At 48.5% G+C, this 17,031-nt stretch overlaps 1 protein-coding gene across 10 annotated transcripts in view; it reads right to left on the bottom strand.

Annotated features, from left to right (window-relative positions):
• Nucleotides 1-17,031, bottom strand: part of frmpd4 (FERM and PDZ domain containing 4) — a 1,288,989-nt gene that overhangs the window by 138,982 nt on the left and 1,132,976 nt on the right. For all 10 annotated transcript variants that reach the window (XM_038802435.1, XM_038802437.1, XM_038802436.1 and 7 more), the window contains 2 exons: nucleotides 11,429-11,589; nucleotides 10,664-10,766 (listed from right to left, as the gene is read on the bottom strand). In XM_038802435.1, coding sequence (XP_038658363.1) covers nucleotides 10,664-10,766; nucleotides 11,429-11,589 — 264 coding nt within the window. The remainder of the gene's footprint in view (nucleotides 1-10,663; nucleotides 10,767-11,428; nucleotides 11,590-17,031) is intronic.

Raw genomic sequence — 17,031 nt, 5'->3', positions numbered from 1 at the left:
CGGGGCGGGCAGAAACGGCGCAGTGGAGTGGCGGGAACCACTCCAGCGTCGGGCCACCCCAAAGGTGCAGAACCCTCCGTCTGCTGACGTCATCCCCGCGCATGCGCAGAGGGATTCACCTTCGCGCCGGCCACTGTGGAGGCTTACACGGCCGGCGCGTAGGAATAGAGTGCCCCCAACGGCATGACCGCGGGCCAGGCCACCGTGGGGGCACCTCCTGGGGCCAGATCCCCCCCACGACCCCCCAAGAACCCCGGAGCCCGCCTGCCTGCGCCGCCAGGTCCCGCTGGTAAGGGACCAACTCCAATCTACGCCGGCGGGACTGGCATAGAACGGGCGGGACTTCGGCCCATCACGGACTGGAGAATCGCTGGGGGGGCGCTGTCAGCGGCCGCCGACCGGCGCGATTCCCGCCCCTGCCAAATCTCCGGCGCCGGAGAATTCGGCAGCCGGCGGGGGCGGGATTCACGCCGCCACCGGCGATTCGCTGACCTGGCGGGGGGTCGGAGAATCCTGCCCGTGGTGTTCGAGTACATATAACGCTGTAATATTCCTGTTACGTGTGCGTCACTTGAGTACTTTTATTAAATAAAAAACTTACCTTTTGCATCAGCTGTAAAATATCTTTTGTGATTTACATGTATTTTACAATATTTTTGAAACATTTTAAGTACCACTACTGAGATAGTAATGGCAGATACCTGAAGAGACAATGAGCCCAAATTACTTAATCATTATAACACCATTGATATTATTTATGCAATGGCTTTTGGACTTATTACAGTCAGAGCTAAACGCAAATTGTGCATGGGGATAGCAAGATAGAAAGAGCAAGATACTGATGTCTGTTAGGGGTGTGTAGATTCATGAAAGCTCTTCAATTTGAAGAGTGCAGGTATAATGTGTTAACGCTGACTGGTTCTCCAAGCACAGACCTTGCACAGGTGGCTGCAATGGTTCTTCCAGGTAGCTGCTCTTGTTGAGATCTAGCTGCAGCTTTACATTTGTTTTTCAGCTATCTCTGCAAGGTCCGTATTCACAAGTGACACTACCACAGCTCTGGTGTAATACTGAAGTATGTAAAGAATAAATGGAATCTATTCCACTGTTTATGTACTCTAAAATGGTTGTTTAAGAGAAAGCACACTTTAAAGTCAAGTTATCTCTGTATAAAAATGTTATACTTTCAGTTTAATGTTTCATATTACTTAGGAAAATTATTTAGTCAAACAATTAGATAACGAAAAGGCAATTCTGCAACAGAAGAGATCAACAATTTGTTACCCGTTGCTCAGAAATATTATCTGTATCACCCCCTCAATCTACAAAGATCCTTCAGCAAGTATCCTCAAGCTGGCTGCCATTATTTAGGATTACATAGGTTGAACAGCTCTGAAACAGACCACTCAGCCGATACACACAATGTTGCTGCTGCTTAAGCTGTACTCAAGCCTCTTCTCACCTTTCCTCACTAATTCTTATGAGCATAACCCTCTATTCCCTCTTCCCTTATAGTGTACGCCTATCTAGCCTCCCCTTAAATGCATTTGGTCACAATCTAACAAAAAAAAGAGTCGGTTCTGGACAGGATTAGAGGGACCGTTTCTGGTGTTAAACACACTCTGTTTTTAGTGCCCCGGCGGGGAATGCTGACCCTTCCGTGAGGATGCAGGAAGAGATCGGGACATCATTTTAAAATCCGGTTAGATCCCTCCACCGGGAATCACGGAGGAGGTCTCTCCCAGGATTTATCTGCCGCATCCCACTCTGATTCCAGTGGAGCACGGCCAGAGGATCACACCCTCTATCTTCTTTCCTTCCTTAGGTAGCCCATCTGATTGGAGGATGATTGCTTCCTCTCAGTTCAATGGGTTCTCAGATAGCTGACTGGTTCAATGGGTAATCTGTAAACTCTGTCACATACAAAGTGCAACTTGAAGGGTTGGGTGGATAAGTTGTTGGGAGGTTTGTGTGCTCTCACTAACACCTCAGCTTTGCCCCTGTGTATTCCCGTTGAAGTATTTGACGTCTTCTCAAATGAACTTTTTCCATTTTGTTCAGTCACAAGTCAGGCACTTCCATGAGCCAGTGGGGATGTTTGACCTCTTCAGGAATATTTTGAGAACATTACTGTTGTCCCTTGAGAGTCTTCTGCAATAACCAAGTTCCAAGTAGAGCAGTTGTTTCAGGAGTCTGGAATCTGGCAGGAAAATGACCTGATTTTTTTCTTTTCCTCAGCCACTCAGCTGGCACATTGCAACAATAACGAATTTTATCGTATATAATCTGTGTTCATTGAGGGGAGTCTCCAAAGAAAAGGAAAATGGTCCACATTTGCCAGAATCTCGCTGTTGATCTTAATCGATGGGTGTAAGTATTTTGTCGTGGGAGCTGGTTGGAAGAGGACCTTAAGTTTTCCAGGTATTGATTGAAAGGTTAATTTTCTCATGTGCTTCGGAGGAGTCAACAATGTTCTGGAGATTAGTTTCTGAGTGAGTGTGCACATGAAAACCATCTGTATGCTAGAGCTCAATGACTGAAGTTGGAGTGAAATGCATCCATAATGTTTGCTTCAATTTCTCCCTTTATTAGCAAGTATAATATTCATTGTATCGTTTGACTAATACAGAATATTTACTGAGCCTATTGAGATATAGAAAACAGGAGTGGCATTGGGAAACATCTTACTGTGCTGGTTACAATTAACACATGAATATATGTGGGAGAAAAAACCATGGACAGAATATTCTGCCCTCGCTGATGGTGAGCTGGGAGATGGGAAGGGCATTTTTTAATGGCAGCACGCCAGAACACCAACACTTTCCCAGCTCTGCCAGAACTCTGCTTATGGTCAGCATTTCCACCCCACAGCCTATTGAGGCCCTTAGAGTGGTCAATTAATGATGACCCAAGGACCTCATCCCACTGTTACTGGTGATAACCTAGTGGTGGGGTAGACCTGTTGCCATGCCGCATGCATGACAGCCTCTCACCTCCACAGGTGATTGTTTGGGGGGTGGGTCGAGGCAGAGTTCCTCGATCAAAGGACAACAGGACGAGGGGAGGAAGCACTGAGAGCCACCCGCTGCACCCATCTCCCTGCAAAACCAGCCCCTTCCCTTGCTTCCCACAAATTACATAACTGTGGACAGGGTTTCTCCACAATCCTGGAGTTTCATTGTCTATCCTTCCAACAGCAGCCATGGACTCCCTACTGATGCTACTGAGCACAAGAACTGCCAAACTCTGATTGGCTGATAGTTCTCGTTAGCTGAGATTTCCACTCCCGGGGTCTTAGTTCAGTGGATGTCTCACCACTGTATTGTCTTGTAGCTCAGTGGGCCTTCCTGAAAAGAAGCAGAGAGTGTCTCTTGTCAGCTCTCCAACTGGCAGGCGAGATCTCTGACCTCTGAACCAGATTCTACACCATGTGATATTGCATCACTTCCTATGATGATGTACACAGTATCTGATTGTTGGATATCAGTATTCTGTTTCTAGATCAGTTGGGACAAGATCACACTGGTATGGTTACATTCATTTGGACCAACCAGCCCCTCTTTCTTTCTGAATGGAAGGATCAGAGCGGAGCCAGGCTACCAATGAGCCATAGAGTACACCTCAGCCCTTCACAGGTCCAATTTAGTTCTCAATGTTATGATTCAAGATCCACCATGATTGCAAGAGGCTCAGGATGCTTTTGAGACACTATTAACTCCTTAGTCTCTTGGCCCATTAGATTAATGCCAGAAGTAGCATCATGAGGATTAGAAAGTCACAAGGGTTTGCTCCATGGAAATCTTTGAACAAATTGTTAATGAAGTGAGTTTCTTTTTGGCATTTTTAGAATGGTTGATTTTGTGCCTTTTGAACGGTTATTAATGTATTTTTTTTACAGATAGGATTGCAAAGAGAGACAGGTGGTTTCATGTGAACAAAGGGTGAACAGAACGGAAATTCTATATTGAGTGAATGAAGATTTGATAAGCCATGGTTTAAGTCTCACTCTAGGGGCGGGAATCTGTGATCCTGAGGCTGAGTGTTGACACCGTTGGAAACGCCGTCACGTTTCTCGACGGCGTCAACACGGCCTCAGGCAATTCTGGCCCTTACAGGGGGCCAGCACAGCACTGGAGCGGTTCACGCCGCTCCAGCTGCTGATCCCGGCATCAATTGGGCACCGTGGCTCCCTTCAACAGGCCGGCCCCGACGCAACATGGTGCAGGGCTGCAGGTGCCAGCGCGGAAGAAAGGAGGCCCCCTGCCAGAGAGTTCGGCCCGCTGATCGGTGGGCCTCGATCACGGGCCAGGCCACATCGGAGGCCCCCCCCCCTCCCCCCGGGTCGGACATCCCCTCACAGCGACACACCCTCACCACTCGCCGGCGTCCCGGGGAATCGCTAGAAGACTACCTATGTGACCTCAAAGTCCTCGCACGCAGCTGCAACTACCAGGCTGTTACGGCCACTCAACATATGGAACACGCCGTCCGAGATGTCTACGTGGCGGGAGTCCAGTCCAACTACGTGAGACAGCGCCTACTCGAAAAAGGGGCCCTGGACCTGGATCAGACGGTAAAGTTAGCCTCCTCTCTGGAAGTAGCGTTTCAGAGCCTTAACGCGTTCCCAGCTGACCACGCGACCCCCTCGTGGATCCCCGACCAAAGCCTACCCCAGGCCTGTGCCGCGCGGCTGCCCACCCATCATGGGGGGCTACCCTGCTATTTCTGCGGCCAGTCCCAACACCCCCGGCAGCACTGTCCGGCCCGTAACGCAAACTGCAGCAGCTGCGGGAGTAAAGGACATTTCGCCAAAGTTTGCCTGGCCAGGTCAAAGAACTCTAAGTCACAGGCCCGATCCTCAGACTCACAGGCCTGCAGACCCCGCAGTGTGGCAGCGTGTCTACCGACTCCAGCCCCTGCAGACGCGTCATCAGCCTTGTGCTATCCGTGGGGGCAGCCATCTTCCAGCCCTCACAGCATGTGCGACTCACGGGGGCCGCCACCTTGGCCATCCTCCCCACATGGCCGGCCACGTGCGATCCATGGGGGCCGCTATCTTGGACGCAACCTTCCTCACCGCCCGCCACGCTCGATCAACGGGGGCCGCCATATTGGCCGCCATCTGCTACGCCGCTTGACGCGTACGATCAACAAGGGCAGCCATTGTGAAGCCGCTCCAACACCTCTGACCACGCCGGCTACCCTGGACCAGTCGCGACCCAAGCACCTCCGGAGCTCCATGATAACCGTCCGGGTAAACGGGCATGAAACGCTTTGCCTTTTCGACTCCGGGAGCACAGAGAGCTTCATTCAACCGGACATGGTAAGACGCTGCTCGCTCACAATTTTCCCGGTGCACCAAACCATCTCCCTCGCCTCTGGGTCGCACTCAGTGCAAATGTGAGGGTGCACTCCCGCAGCCTTAGCAATACAGGGCGCTGAGTACGCCAATTTTAAATTATATGTGCTCCCAGACCTCTGCGCTCCTCTTCTATTGGGACTAGATTTCCAATGCAACCTCAGGAGCCTAACCCTGAAGTTCGGGGGGCCCCTACCCCCACTCACCATATGCAGCCTCGCGACCCTAAAAGTCAACCCTCCCCCATTCTTCGCAAACCTCACCGCCGACTGCAAACCAGTCGCTACCAGAAGCAGGCGGTATAGCATACAGGACAGGACTTTTATCAGGTCCGAGGTCCAGCGACTCTTGTGGGAGGGAGTCATCAAGGCCAGCAATAGCCTCTGGAGAGCTCAGGTGGTGGTCGTCAAGACCGGGGAAAAGAACAGGATGGTTGTAGATTACAGCTAGACCATAAACCGGTACACGCAACTTGATGCGTATCCCCTTCCCTGGATTGCAGACAGGGTAAATCAGATTGCACACTACCGGGTGTTCTCCACGGTGGATCTGAAGTCTGCAAACCACCAGCTCCCAATCCGCCCAGAGGACCGCCACTAAACGGCATTTGAGGCAGACGGCCGCCTTTTCCACTTCCTCGGGTCCCCTTCAGCGTCACAAATGGGGTTTCGGTCTTCCAAAGAACAATTGACTGAATGGTGGACCAGTAGGGGCTGAGGGCCACATTTCCGCACTTGGACAACGTCACCATCTGCGGCCATGATCAGCAGGACCATGACGCCAACCTCCACAGATTTCTCCAAGCAGCCCAAACCTTAAACCTCACGTACAACAAGGAGAAATACGTATTCCGCACAACCAGACTAGCCATCCTTGGCTACGTCGAGGAAAACGGGGTTCTAGGACCTGACCGTGACCGTATGCGACCCCTCCTGCAACTCCCCCTCCCCCACTGCCCCAAGGCCCTGAAATGGTGCCTCGGGGTCTTTTCATATTATGCCCAGTGTGTCCCCAACTACGCGGACAAAGCCCGCCCACTAATCAAGGCCACCATCTTCCCACTGGCAATTGAGGCCCGCCAGGCCTTCAGCTGCATCAAGGCAGACATCGCCAAAGCCGCGATGCGCGTGGTGGACGTGTCCGTCCCCTTCCAGGTGGAGAGCAACGCATCAGAGGTCGCTCTCGCCGCTATCCTCAATCAAGCAGGCAGGCCAGTAGTGTTTTTCTCGCGCACCCTCACCACCTCCGAAATTCGGCACTCCTCAGTCGAAAAGGAGGCCCAAGCCATCGTGGAAGCCAAATGGCACTGGAGGCACTACCTCGCTGGTAGGAGGTCTACCCTCGTCACCGACCAACGATCGGTAGCCTTTATGTTCGATAATACGCAGTGGGGCAAAATCATGAACGATAAGATCTTGAGGTGGAGGATAGAACTCTCCACCTATAATTACGATATAGTATATCGTCCTGGGAAGCTCAACGAGCCCCCAGATGCCCTGTCCCATGGCACATGCGCCAGCGCGCAAGATGACCAATTACGGGCTATCCATGATGACCTCTGCCACCCGGGGCTCACCCAGTTTATCCACTATATCAAGGCCCGCAACCTGCCCTACTCCACCGAGGAGGTCAGAGCTATGACCAGAGACTGCCAGATCTGTGTGGAGTGTAAACCGCACTTCTATCGATTAGATAAGGCCCACCTGGTAAAGGCATCCCGGCCCTTTGAGCGCCTCAGTATCGATTTCAAAGGGCCCCTCCCCTCCAATAACCGCAATACATATTTCCTCAGTATGATTGATGAGTTCTGTTGCTTCCCCTTTGCAATCCCTTGCCCCGACATGACCATCATTAAAGCCCTACATAGTGTCTTCACCCTGTTTGATTTCCCCAATTGTGTCCACAGTGACCGGGGCTCGTCGTTCATGAGCGACGAACTGCGTCAGTACCTGCTCAGTAAGGGCATCGTCTCGGGCAGGACTACCAGTTATAACCCCAGAGGAAACGGGCAGGTGGAGAGGGAGAAAGCGATGGTCTGGAAGACCGTCCTACTGACCCTGCGGTCCAGGAATCTCCCAGTTTCCCACTGGCAGGAGGTCCTCCCCGATGTGCTCCACTCTATTAGGTCACTACTTTGTATGGCCACAAATGAGACCCCTCATGACCGCCTATTTGTTTTCCCCAAGGGATCCACCTCAGGGGTCTCGCTTCCGTCCTGGCTGAAGACACCTGGCCCGTCCTACTCAGGAAACACATCAAGAGCCATAAGTCCGACCCTCTGGTAGAGAGGGTCCAGCTCCTACACTCCAACCCCCAGTACGCATATATCGTATATATGGCCGACAGGATACGGTCTACCTCTGGGACCTGGACCCGCTGGTTCCACCACCACCACTCCACCCTACCCCGCCCAACCTACCATGACCAGCGCCCCCGCCCCGATATGGTTCCCTCCCGCCCTCCCTCCCGCCCGCCATCCCCTCTGCACCGATCCACAGGTATGAAGCTCCAGAAGAGATGCTCCCGGGTTTCACGTCTGTACCCGCACCGGCGCCCTCACTGCCGATGCCAGCACGGACGAGTTCGACACCCGGGCCAGCGCCCTCACTACCGATGCCAGCACGGACGAGTTCGACACCTGGGCCAGCAACAACGCCAGAACTTTGGCGATCACAGCGCATAATCCGTGCACCGGACCGGCTGAACCTATGAACCCGTCACCCCCACCGGACTTCATTTTTTTAACAGGTGGTGAATGTGGTGAATGTATTATGCCAATAATCCACCATTGTATTTGTATTTGTGCTGTTGCCGTTGTATTTGTATCTGTGCTATGCTGTTGCCCTTGTGGGCTTCTCCTATGGGCCATTGTATGGCATTATCCATAGGGGAACATGTTGGGGCATGTATGGGCTCCGCCCATGGCCCCTCCCCTTGAAGGGAGGTATAAAGAGCAGTCGACCTGTAGGCGGTTCTCAGTATTGGATCAGTCGCAGACAGGCACTGTTCTAAGTTCATTAAAGCCATGGTTTACTACTCCTCTTGTCTTGAGTGAATTGATGGTCGTCTCATTGGGTTACTGGGTTACGGGGATAAAGGTGGAGGTGTGGCGCTTAAGTAGGGTGCTCTTTCCAAGGGCCGGTGCAGACTCGATGGGCCGAATTGCCTCCTTCTGCACTGTAAATTCTATGAATCTACGATTCTCCGCTCTGCCCCGGGCTGACAGAATCCCGGCCTAGGTGTCCACTAGATTTTAAATACTGGTGCTGTTGCTTAATTCTGTCGCTTTCTCTCCCTGTGGGTGGCTTTCAACCTCTGTTGTGCCACTGTCTCCCTCTTCCTCCTGCTCTGCCATTTCCATCTTAATGGTTTTCAGATTGGTTCTCGAGAACACAACTACCATCGACAGTGATATGTATTAATCCAGAAGCATACTGTGTTATCCTTCTGACCTATACAGGTTCTGAACATTTATTTTAGCATCTTTGTTTCTTGCGCTATATGTATTCCTGTCTTGCAACATCATTCGCCATGGGAGGACAGAATATCTTTTCTGCCCAGAGAGCCATTTGTGCTTCGTTCTGAAACATGACACCAGTGCTTCACTGTTCGGAATATAAATGGATCCAGACTGCTGCCTGAATTCTTGGCATGAATGTGAAGAAACTTGTGCGCTATATCAGAGATTAGTTGCATAGTGATGGATTGTAAACTCTTTCTGTTGGTTTAATGATGAGGGTTTGTATGGCTTGAGTGGGAAGTGCAATTTATAGCACCTATAAACTTGATAATCTCTGCTATACCACACAACTAAGCAACATGTTCATTTGGTTATTTTTGATCAGTATCAAAGTTGATGAAGTTGCCAGAACCGGCAGGTAGAATGTTTGTGACATTGCTATAAACTACAAATTCGCCTACAATACGACCATTTACCTGTTGCCCTTTGAAATTAAACAATGAAGTAAAAATTCATTGCTGTGATTACCTTCATCCCTATGGTAAATGCAGCTCCAACAGGTCTACAGCCCATATTCCAACACCTGTCTTATGCATTCTATCTTTTCTGTTTCGCTTATTTGCCAGTCCTGTTTTCCCAGCCAGAAAAATGGGCAGATATTTTGTAAAATAATCAAAAGTTTGCGAGGTGATTGGCTGCCAGAGTTGTCATGACATGGCAAGATGCCCTGCACAGACTGTGTTCACTTTGAAACGGATTAGTGGCTGTATCCAGTGGCTTGGCTGAAATGTGATCAAACTCAGCTCAGTTGCAGTAAGTTCATTAGGGCAATGAGCATCACTCCAGCTCTAGCCACTGGCCCTCTGTTTTTGCACTCAATACTTCACCACCGTTACTGATGTTCCAACCGTGATGATAATTAGTAATTGCCCAGTGAATATTATATTTGTTGCATCCCCATAAAACAGGTTCTTTGGACAATGATCGAGTTGGTCATCAAAGAATTAAATCATTTCTCTTTGCTATTTGCAATGATTTAAACCAGGCCTTTGAGATTGGCCAATTGGAATATGAGTTCCCTGAATAGTGGGCCAGTCAGGGAACCTCTTCTTTGTATATAACAGGGAGTGTCTGATCCTTTGCACTCCCAGTGTAGAAGGCAAGCTGAATGCACATGGTTGTACTGCTGTTGGTTTTGTTGATAAAAGGGATCCTGGTGAAGAGACACCTGCCTCTGTGGACTTATTGCACTTTTCATCTGGTTTCCTGGATACGGTGAAGGCTGTCAAATCGTCTAGTAAAGTGCAGCTTCCTCCAATATTGTAGAACTTTCCAATCTACCTCACATAAATAGTCATTTCTGTAGTGTGACAATAGCTTTATGACATGTGGATAATGTTGGATGAGAACTGTGCTTAGAATCAAAGCTTGTTACATGGAATTCTCCTGTGTTAAGGAGCTATATGTCTTTGGTGGATAATATATAGTTAGTACTGTGGTTTGTTTCAGGGTACATTATTCAATTTTTAAAAAATTGCCAGTCTGGCAAGCTATTATAGCTTCTTAAAAAAAAAAGAAGCAGAGCTGATGAATTTAATTTAGTCAGGGGCTATTTTTGAACACAAACAGTTGGAGATGATTTAATTTACGATTATTCAACTTTGTCATCTAAAACAATAAAACAAATGGCCCTTATTCTTTCCAAGGCTTGGCTAATCTGTTTCTCTTTCCCCTTGTCAACAGATAAATGTCTCAGTCTCAGACACAGTGCAGCCCCCTTAAATCATTCCTTGCTTTTGGATGGGCTAATGATGAGTCGACATAGGTGAATGAAGAATCATTACCTCACAAGGTCGATGACTCTCTCTCTGGGAGCTGTGCTGACAGGCTCATCATTTATCTTTATTATCTGGTCTCCTGGTATCAGCTTCCCTTCGGAAGGACCACCTAAGAAAGGAAGTTAAACAAAACATAGCATTAACATGCACACCACATGCTTTATCATCCATTTATTTTGAAAACAGCACCGTGCTAATATGTTACTTCTTATTTTCTGGGCTGTCTTGTGGTTTCACCTGCTCTTTACCATTAGTGCTATAAGTTTATAATCACTCATTGTACAGAGATACAAACACTTGAAATAAATTGGCAGAAATCTGGAATTACCCTCCCTTCTAAAGTAAACCCCTCAATACCCAGCCTCACTGTGGTGCAATCTTTAGATACCTCCAAAGACACTGGCATTACTTGAACAATCTTCAAGCAAAATCACTTGAGAGACATTCTTCCTGACAGTTACAAATTTTCCTGGAACAATAATGCCAGTATGGAATTGATCTCATGCCTCTAAGGAGGTTGGACAAATTGTCCAGGAGTATAGCTAGATAGTCATCCAGGTCGATTCTCACTTTTCAGAAGCACAGCACACATATCTATCTCATTAGCTCATATTAAGTAGTCACAATAAGAAGAGGTGGTGACTAACCCCTACATTAATTCTTCCCTTCACTGAAGAGTGCTACACACTAAATCAGCAGCAAGAAAGGCTAAAAAAACAAGTCAAGGACTTGTGACAACAGATCATGTACTGTATGTTCTCTCATTCTCACCTGGTGTAACAGAACGCACCACCACAGGCTTCTCACTGCCTGCAACAAACCCAAACCCTAGTACTGGATCCCGCTTCATTTCTATCTTGCGAGAGGCTGGCTGGATGACTTGGCTTCCCTCGAGTCGAGGGTCTTCGAAGCTCGTCGACTGGGTCACATGGCTGTAAAGAGGGCAAAGATGGAGCATTGTTTAGGATTACTACAATTTTTAAAATAGTGAGTATCCAGTTTTGTGACATTTATATAATGATTAAGCTGACGCGCAATGCAAAACTGGCGCTTCTCAATCTTAATCGGTTCCATCTTGTATAACGAGAGGGAAAATCTGGGAACCCTAGCAGGAGTAAAGCAGGGTCACCCAAATTAGGTTTCAACCTAAATGTACTCTGGGGCCTCTGTTTCCCTGGAAGTTTGTAAGTGGCCCTTCTCGGGGCATAGCAGGGGCTTCCAAACCTCTTGACACACACAACAGTAGGTGGCGCCTTGGGAAGCCCAATCCAAGAAATGTGTCTCTAGAATCGATATAAAGGAGTCTATTATGCACAAGAAAAGACAGGGGGCGGGATTCTCCGCTGGCGATATGCTGCGTTTTGCCGGCGCCCGGGGGTTTCCCGGCGGCGTGGGACTGCCCCACAATGGGAAACCCCATTGACCGATGGGCGTAACGGAGCATCCCGTTGGTGTGGTGAGGCGGAAATTTGGTGCGGCGGGGCGAAGCATCCCGCCCAAGGTCCAAGTGAGGACACTACATTGGGGAGGGGGGGGGGGGGGGTTGCAGTGGAGGACACTATTTTTGTCATATGTTTTATTTTTTTAAGTAGAAACACGAGAGTGTTCAGCAACAAAACTTTTAATGTATCTTAACTTAAAAGAAATTCATTCTTGGGATGTAGGCATCGTTGGTTGCGCCAGCATTTGGAGCCCATCCCTAATTGTTCTTGAACTGAGTGGCTTGCTAGGTCATTTCAGTGGGCGCAGTTAAGAGTCAACCACATCATTGTGTGGGTCTGGAATCACATGTAGGCCAGACCGGGTAAGAACAGCGGATTCCCTTCCCTGAAGGACATTAGATGTTTTTTTACGACAACAGCAATAGCTTCATGCAGTAAGCGTTTAATTCCAGATTTTTTATTGAATTAAAATTTCACTACCTGCCATGGTGGGATTCGAACCCTGAACCCCTGGTTCTCTGGATTACTAGTCCAGTGACAATACCACTATGCCACTACCTCCCTAACTGAAAGCAATATTCCATCACCTGAGAAAGGAAATCATCGGGCACGATTCTCCGGCCACTGCGTGGGAAGTCAGCTCGGCGCAGGACAGCATTGAAAGCCCGGAGACTCCGCTCCCGGGATGTACCCGGCTTGTAACGCTTTGCAAGATTCAACACAATCTTGCGAGACTTTGCAAGGTGAATCCTGCCCAGAATGGGCGGGATCACATTTTGGCAAATCTGCATATTAGAGCAAGGCAGTAAGCCTCACTCTAATGTGCAGATTCCCCATAAACGGAGACCAGATGAAACGGTTCTCCAAGGGGACCAGACTCCCACAGCAGCATGCCCTTTGGACAGGGTTTTGCCCTGGCACTGCTGGTGCTGTCTGGGTACACTGGCAGTGCTAGCCTCCACCCTGTTAGTGCCACTTGGGTGCCATCCTGGCACTGCCAAGGTGCCCAGGTTGCACTATCAGCTGGCAGCGGCATTGGCATGGTAACAGGTTGGCACTCCCAAGGTGCCAAGATGGCATTTTTGCGCGAGTGTGCCATTGGGCCGGGGTTGCCCGGTGATTCTTTTGTGGATCTTGGAGATCAGAACGCCATTTTAAAATGTCCTGATCTCTCGCTACAAGGGGAGATGCGGTGAGCAGAGCTCACCATTGTAAAAAGTGGGGCTATGTGCTGCCTCAGCCGCTGGTTCCCCGTTCAGGCCCCTTATTCAAAGCGAGTCTCGTTGAATAGCCATGTTTTTCTCAGCACAGTGAGTGCCGGGAAACACGTAACTAAACTTGCTTGCTGAGGGACTTTGTCCCCTTTGGGAAGATTGTGGCCAACATCATGCAGAATTGGAATTTTCATTCATAAATTGGAATTTTTTATGACATAATCAGTGCAGTTACATACAAAGGCAAAATATCAGATCTTTGCAAAAGCTAAAATCATTATTTTAAAAAATATTTGTGTATTACACTATCGTCAGATTAGAAATATTCTTGGAAAATTTTACATGCTGGTACTCAATTTAGCTGTGTGCGTTTAAATAAACAGGTTAATGCCTTCATTAAAAAAAATACTCTACAATTTGAGCCCTCGCTCAAGTAAAAATAGGGCTTGTAGCGTTGTTACCTCCCTCTTAATTATGACTGATTCCAGCTCCATTTTAAAAGGGGCCTGCCATTGAGGTGTTTTGGGCAAGAGGACCCTCTTGCGATGGAAATTGAGGTCCTGTGATTTAAATAAAAACTCAATTGCCATTTAAGGTAGGAACGGTTAGTGTCTCTCTACACGAGTGTTTGATCAATTCTAAAGGCAAAAGCGGAGGAGAGGTCCGGACATGTTTTTGGGCGCTTAAGAGGAGCAGGAGGTGGGAAGCCAGGAGAGAAACATCAAGGACACCAGAAATGCAGAGTACCTCATGGTGGCATCAACACACACACATCTGTCCCTTTTCTGTCAAAGCAGGTGTTGTAAGCTGGTATCCAGATGGTCACACATCTGGTATGAATGACCCCTCAGCTGTGTTATGCTCCCAGTGCTATTGAATAAGGAAGGAGGTGAGACGTGTTGGTTATGCTAACCGTTTGTTTCTTACATGTGTTCCACAAATATGTTGATATGTCCCTTGGATGACGAAGGTCAGATGAACACGCTATTGCAGCTTCTCAAAAAAAAATATTTCCTGTGATGTGGACATTGCTGTTAAGGTCACATTTGTTGCTCATCCCTAATTGTTCTTGAACTGAGTGACTCGCTTGGCCATTTCAGAGGGCAGTTAAGAGTCACGTACATTGCTATGGGTCTGGAGTCATGTCCAGGCCAGTAGGAATAGCAGATTTCTTTCCTCAGAGAACATTTGTCCCAATAATTGGTTATAGTTTCACGGTCATGATTACTGAGACTAGCTTTCAATTCCAGAATTTATGAATTAAATTTAAATTTGGCCAGCTGCTGTGGTGGGATTTGAACCGTGCCCCCACAGGATTAACCTGGGCCTCTGGATTACTAGCCCAATGACATTACTGTTAAACCACCATCTCGCCCATAGCTGGAGGAGCTGTGCAACTGGCTTCATGCTGGCTGACAACAGAACCAACATGTCCTTACTTTTGGCTAAATTTCCTCCCTTTTTCCTCCTCCTCCATTGAAGGTACCAATTCCTTATTGGAGATACAGTGCGGTCAGTGTTGGACATCCTCCAGTACCATAACCAGGTGGTCATGCTTCAATTTGAACCCGAGACATAGCCTTTCAGGAGCTATTTTATTGGAGGGATTTAATAGCCAAGCTCAACTCATTCCTCATTTCAGATGGGATAGATAGATATTCATTGAAAGCAGGAGTGCTGGATTATCTTTCCTTTCCTTACTAAGGAGTATTGAACTCATATTCAGCATGGCTACCATCAGATGAGTTATGATCAGTTAACTCAGTCAAGTCCACAGGTCAGCCCTGAACCCTGGTCTTTATGACACAGTTGTGCACTGCCTTAACTAACCGAACATCCCGAGGAGCTGGGATTCAGATATTCATGTCAAATTATAAGTGAGTTTGATCACAATATAGTATGAAGTACATGTAGTCGTTCATGTCGTGAAGAACCTGATGTAAATCGTCTTGCAAAATAAGAAATCCAATCAGAAAAGAACAATTAATCTAACAGGACTTTTGAACTCTACAAAAAAATATTTCAACCAGTCCTTCTGGATGGTTCCAGGCTTGTGAGTAAAATGAGTTAGTATGCATCAGATATAGATTTCAAAGATTGCTCAGTCCTTCTTAGCTGGTATCACAATTACTTTCTGAGTGAAACCAACTTGGATATACTTGGCAATATGTTAATAAACCTTCTTAAAAGGGCTCACCCAGACAACAGCACAACGCTAGATGTGATTACAAAAAGGAGGCCAGTTTCAACTTTGCGGATTTGCGTACACTTATGCTGTTTATGCTTTGTACAGTAGCTTAAAGATACTTGTCCAAAGCAGTCTGGGAGGCATTTTGTGATTTTCACTTTTTTTGATAATAGGACAAGTTTCCATTCTGGGAGAATTAGGGAATTTCACTACTTCAACTGTTGTGCCCTTGAAATTCCTGAGATTATTGAAAAAACTAATTGCTTCCTTTATTGTGGGAGGAGAGTGTTGCAATTTCCTGCGACTTCACTGAAATTCTGGTTGCAGGGACCATGATCAGATCTTCAGTCTGGCCCCTCTACTTTGAGGTGCCCTCTGCAAAGTTTTGGAGATAAAGCTGGGCCAAGTTTATAATGATGTCCAGCTTGTCTGCCAGCCAGAATATTGGGGCACCAACATATCCCTGAAAGGTCCTGAACAAACCCCTCTCCTAGTGAAGCTATAGCAGGCTCCTTTTTACATGCCATTTCCAGGACTGATCATCTTTTCTCTAGTAATGTTCTGTGACAGAAAGAATGGGCGCGATTCTCCGCAAATGCGGCGAGTTGTAAAGGCTGCCGTGAAACTGGCCGTGTTTCACGGCAGCCTCTGCGCCCCCTCCCGGGACCGATTCTCCCCCCCGGGCGGGGCTAGCAGCGCGGCCCCGTGAAGCATGGCATCGCGGGCTTAGCGGCCGTCGCTAAGCCCGTGCGCCAAGCGTCACGGCGGCTGACGCGCACGATGACGTCACCCGCGCATGCGTGGGTTGGACGGCTCCAGCCCGTCCATGCGCGGATGATGTCATCACGCGTATGCGTCAAACCCGCGCATGTGTGGGCCGTCATGCCCCTCAGCCGCCCCGCGGACTGATCCTGCGGGGCGGCGGAGGAACAATTAGTGCGCGGGTATCGGACCCGCTGCCCGCGATTGGTGCCCACCGATCGCGGGCCCGTGCCAATCGGTGCCATGGTTGTCCGGGACGGCACTTTGCGGCCGTTTTCACGAAAGGTGAGAGCAGGTGTGTTTGCGTTCGTATAAATGGCCGAATAGGCCTGGGAACTCGGCCCATCGGCCAGGGGAGAATCGCTGTTCGCCGTAAAAAACAGCGAGCAGCGATTCGTGTCGAGGGGCGGCCGTGGGGGGGGGGGGGGGGGGGGGAGAATAGCGGGAGGTCGGGAAAAATGTCAGGAAGGCCCTCCCGCTATTCTCCGACCCGTCGTGGGCAGCGGAGAATCGCGCCCAATGTCTTTAGACGACTGAAGCAAGATAACAGAGCCCAAGGTATTGTTCAGAAGAATTCAAGGTAAAGTAAACAAAGTGTTCTGTGTTAAAGAGACAATTGCAGTAACCAAATTTGAAGTGGGAAAGCAAATTTCAGAGGTGATCAAAAGTTTGGTCCCATTTTAATACGGTCTGGAAATTGACGGCTAAAGCAATTGTGAACAATTTGTGTACATCATGGACTGGATTCAGTTAAAAGTGGAGTGGAAG

The sequence above is a fragment of the Scyliorhinus canicula genome, chromosome 7 (genome assembly GCF_902713615.1).
Source record: "Scyliorhinus canicula chromosome 7, sScyCan1.1, whole genome shotgun sequence".
NCBI classification, from domain to species: Eukaryota; Metazoa; Chordata; class Chondrichthyes; order Carcharhiniformes; family Scyliorhinidae; genus Scyliorhinus; species Scyliorhinus canicula.
This window is presented reverse-complemented; position numbering and strand designations above follow the sequence as displayed.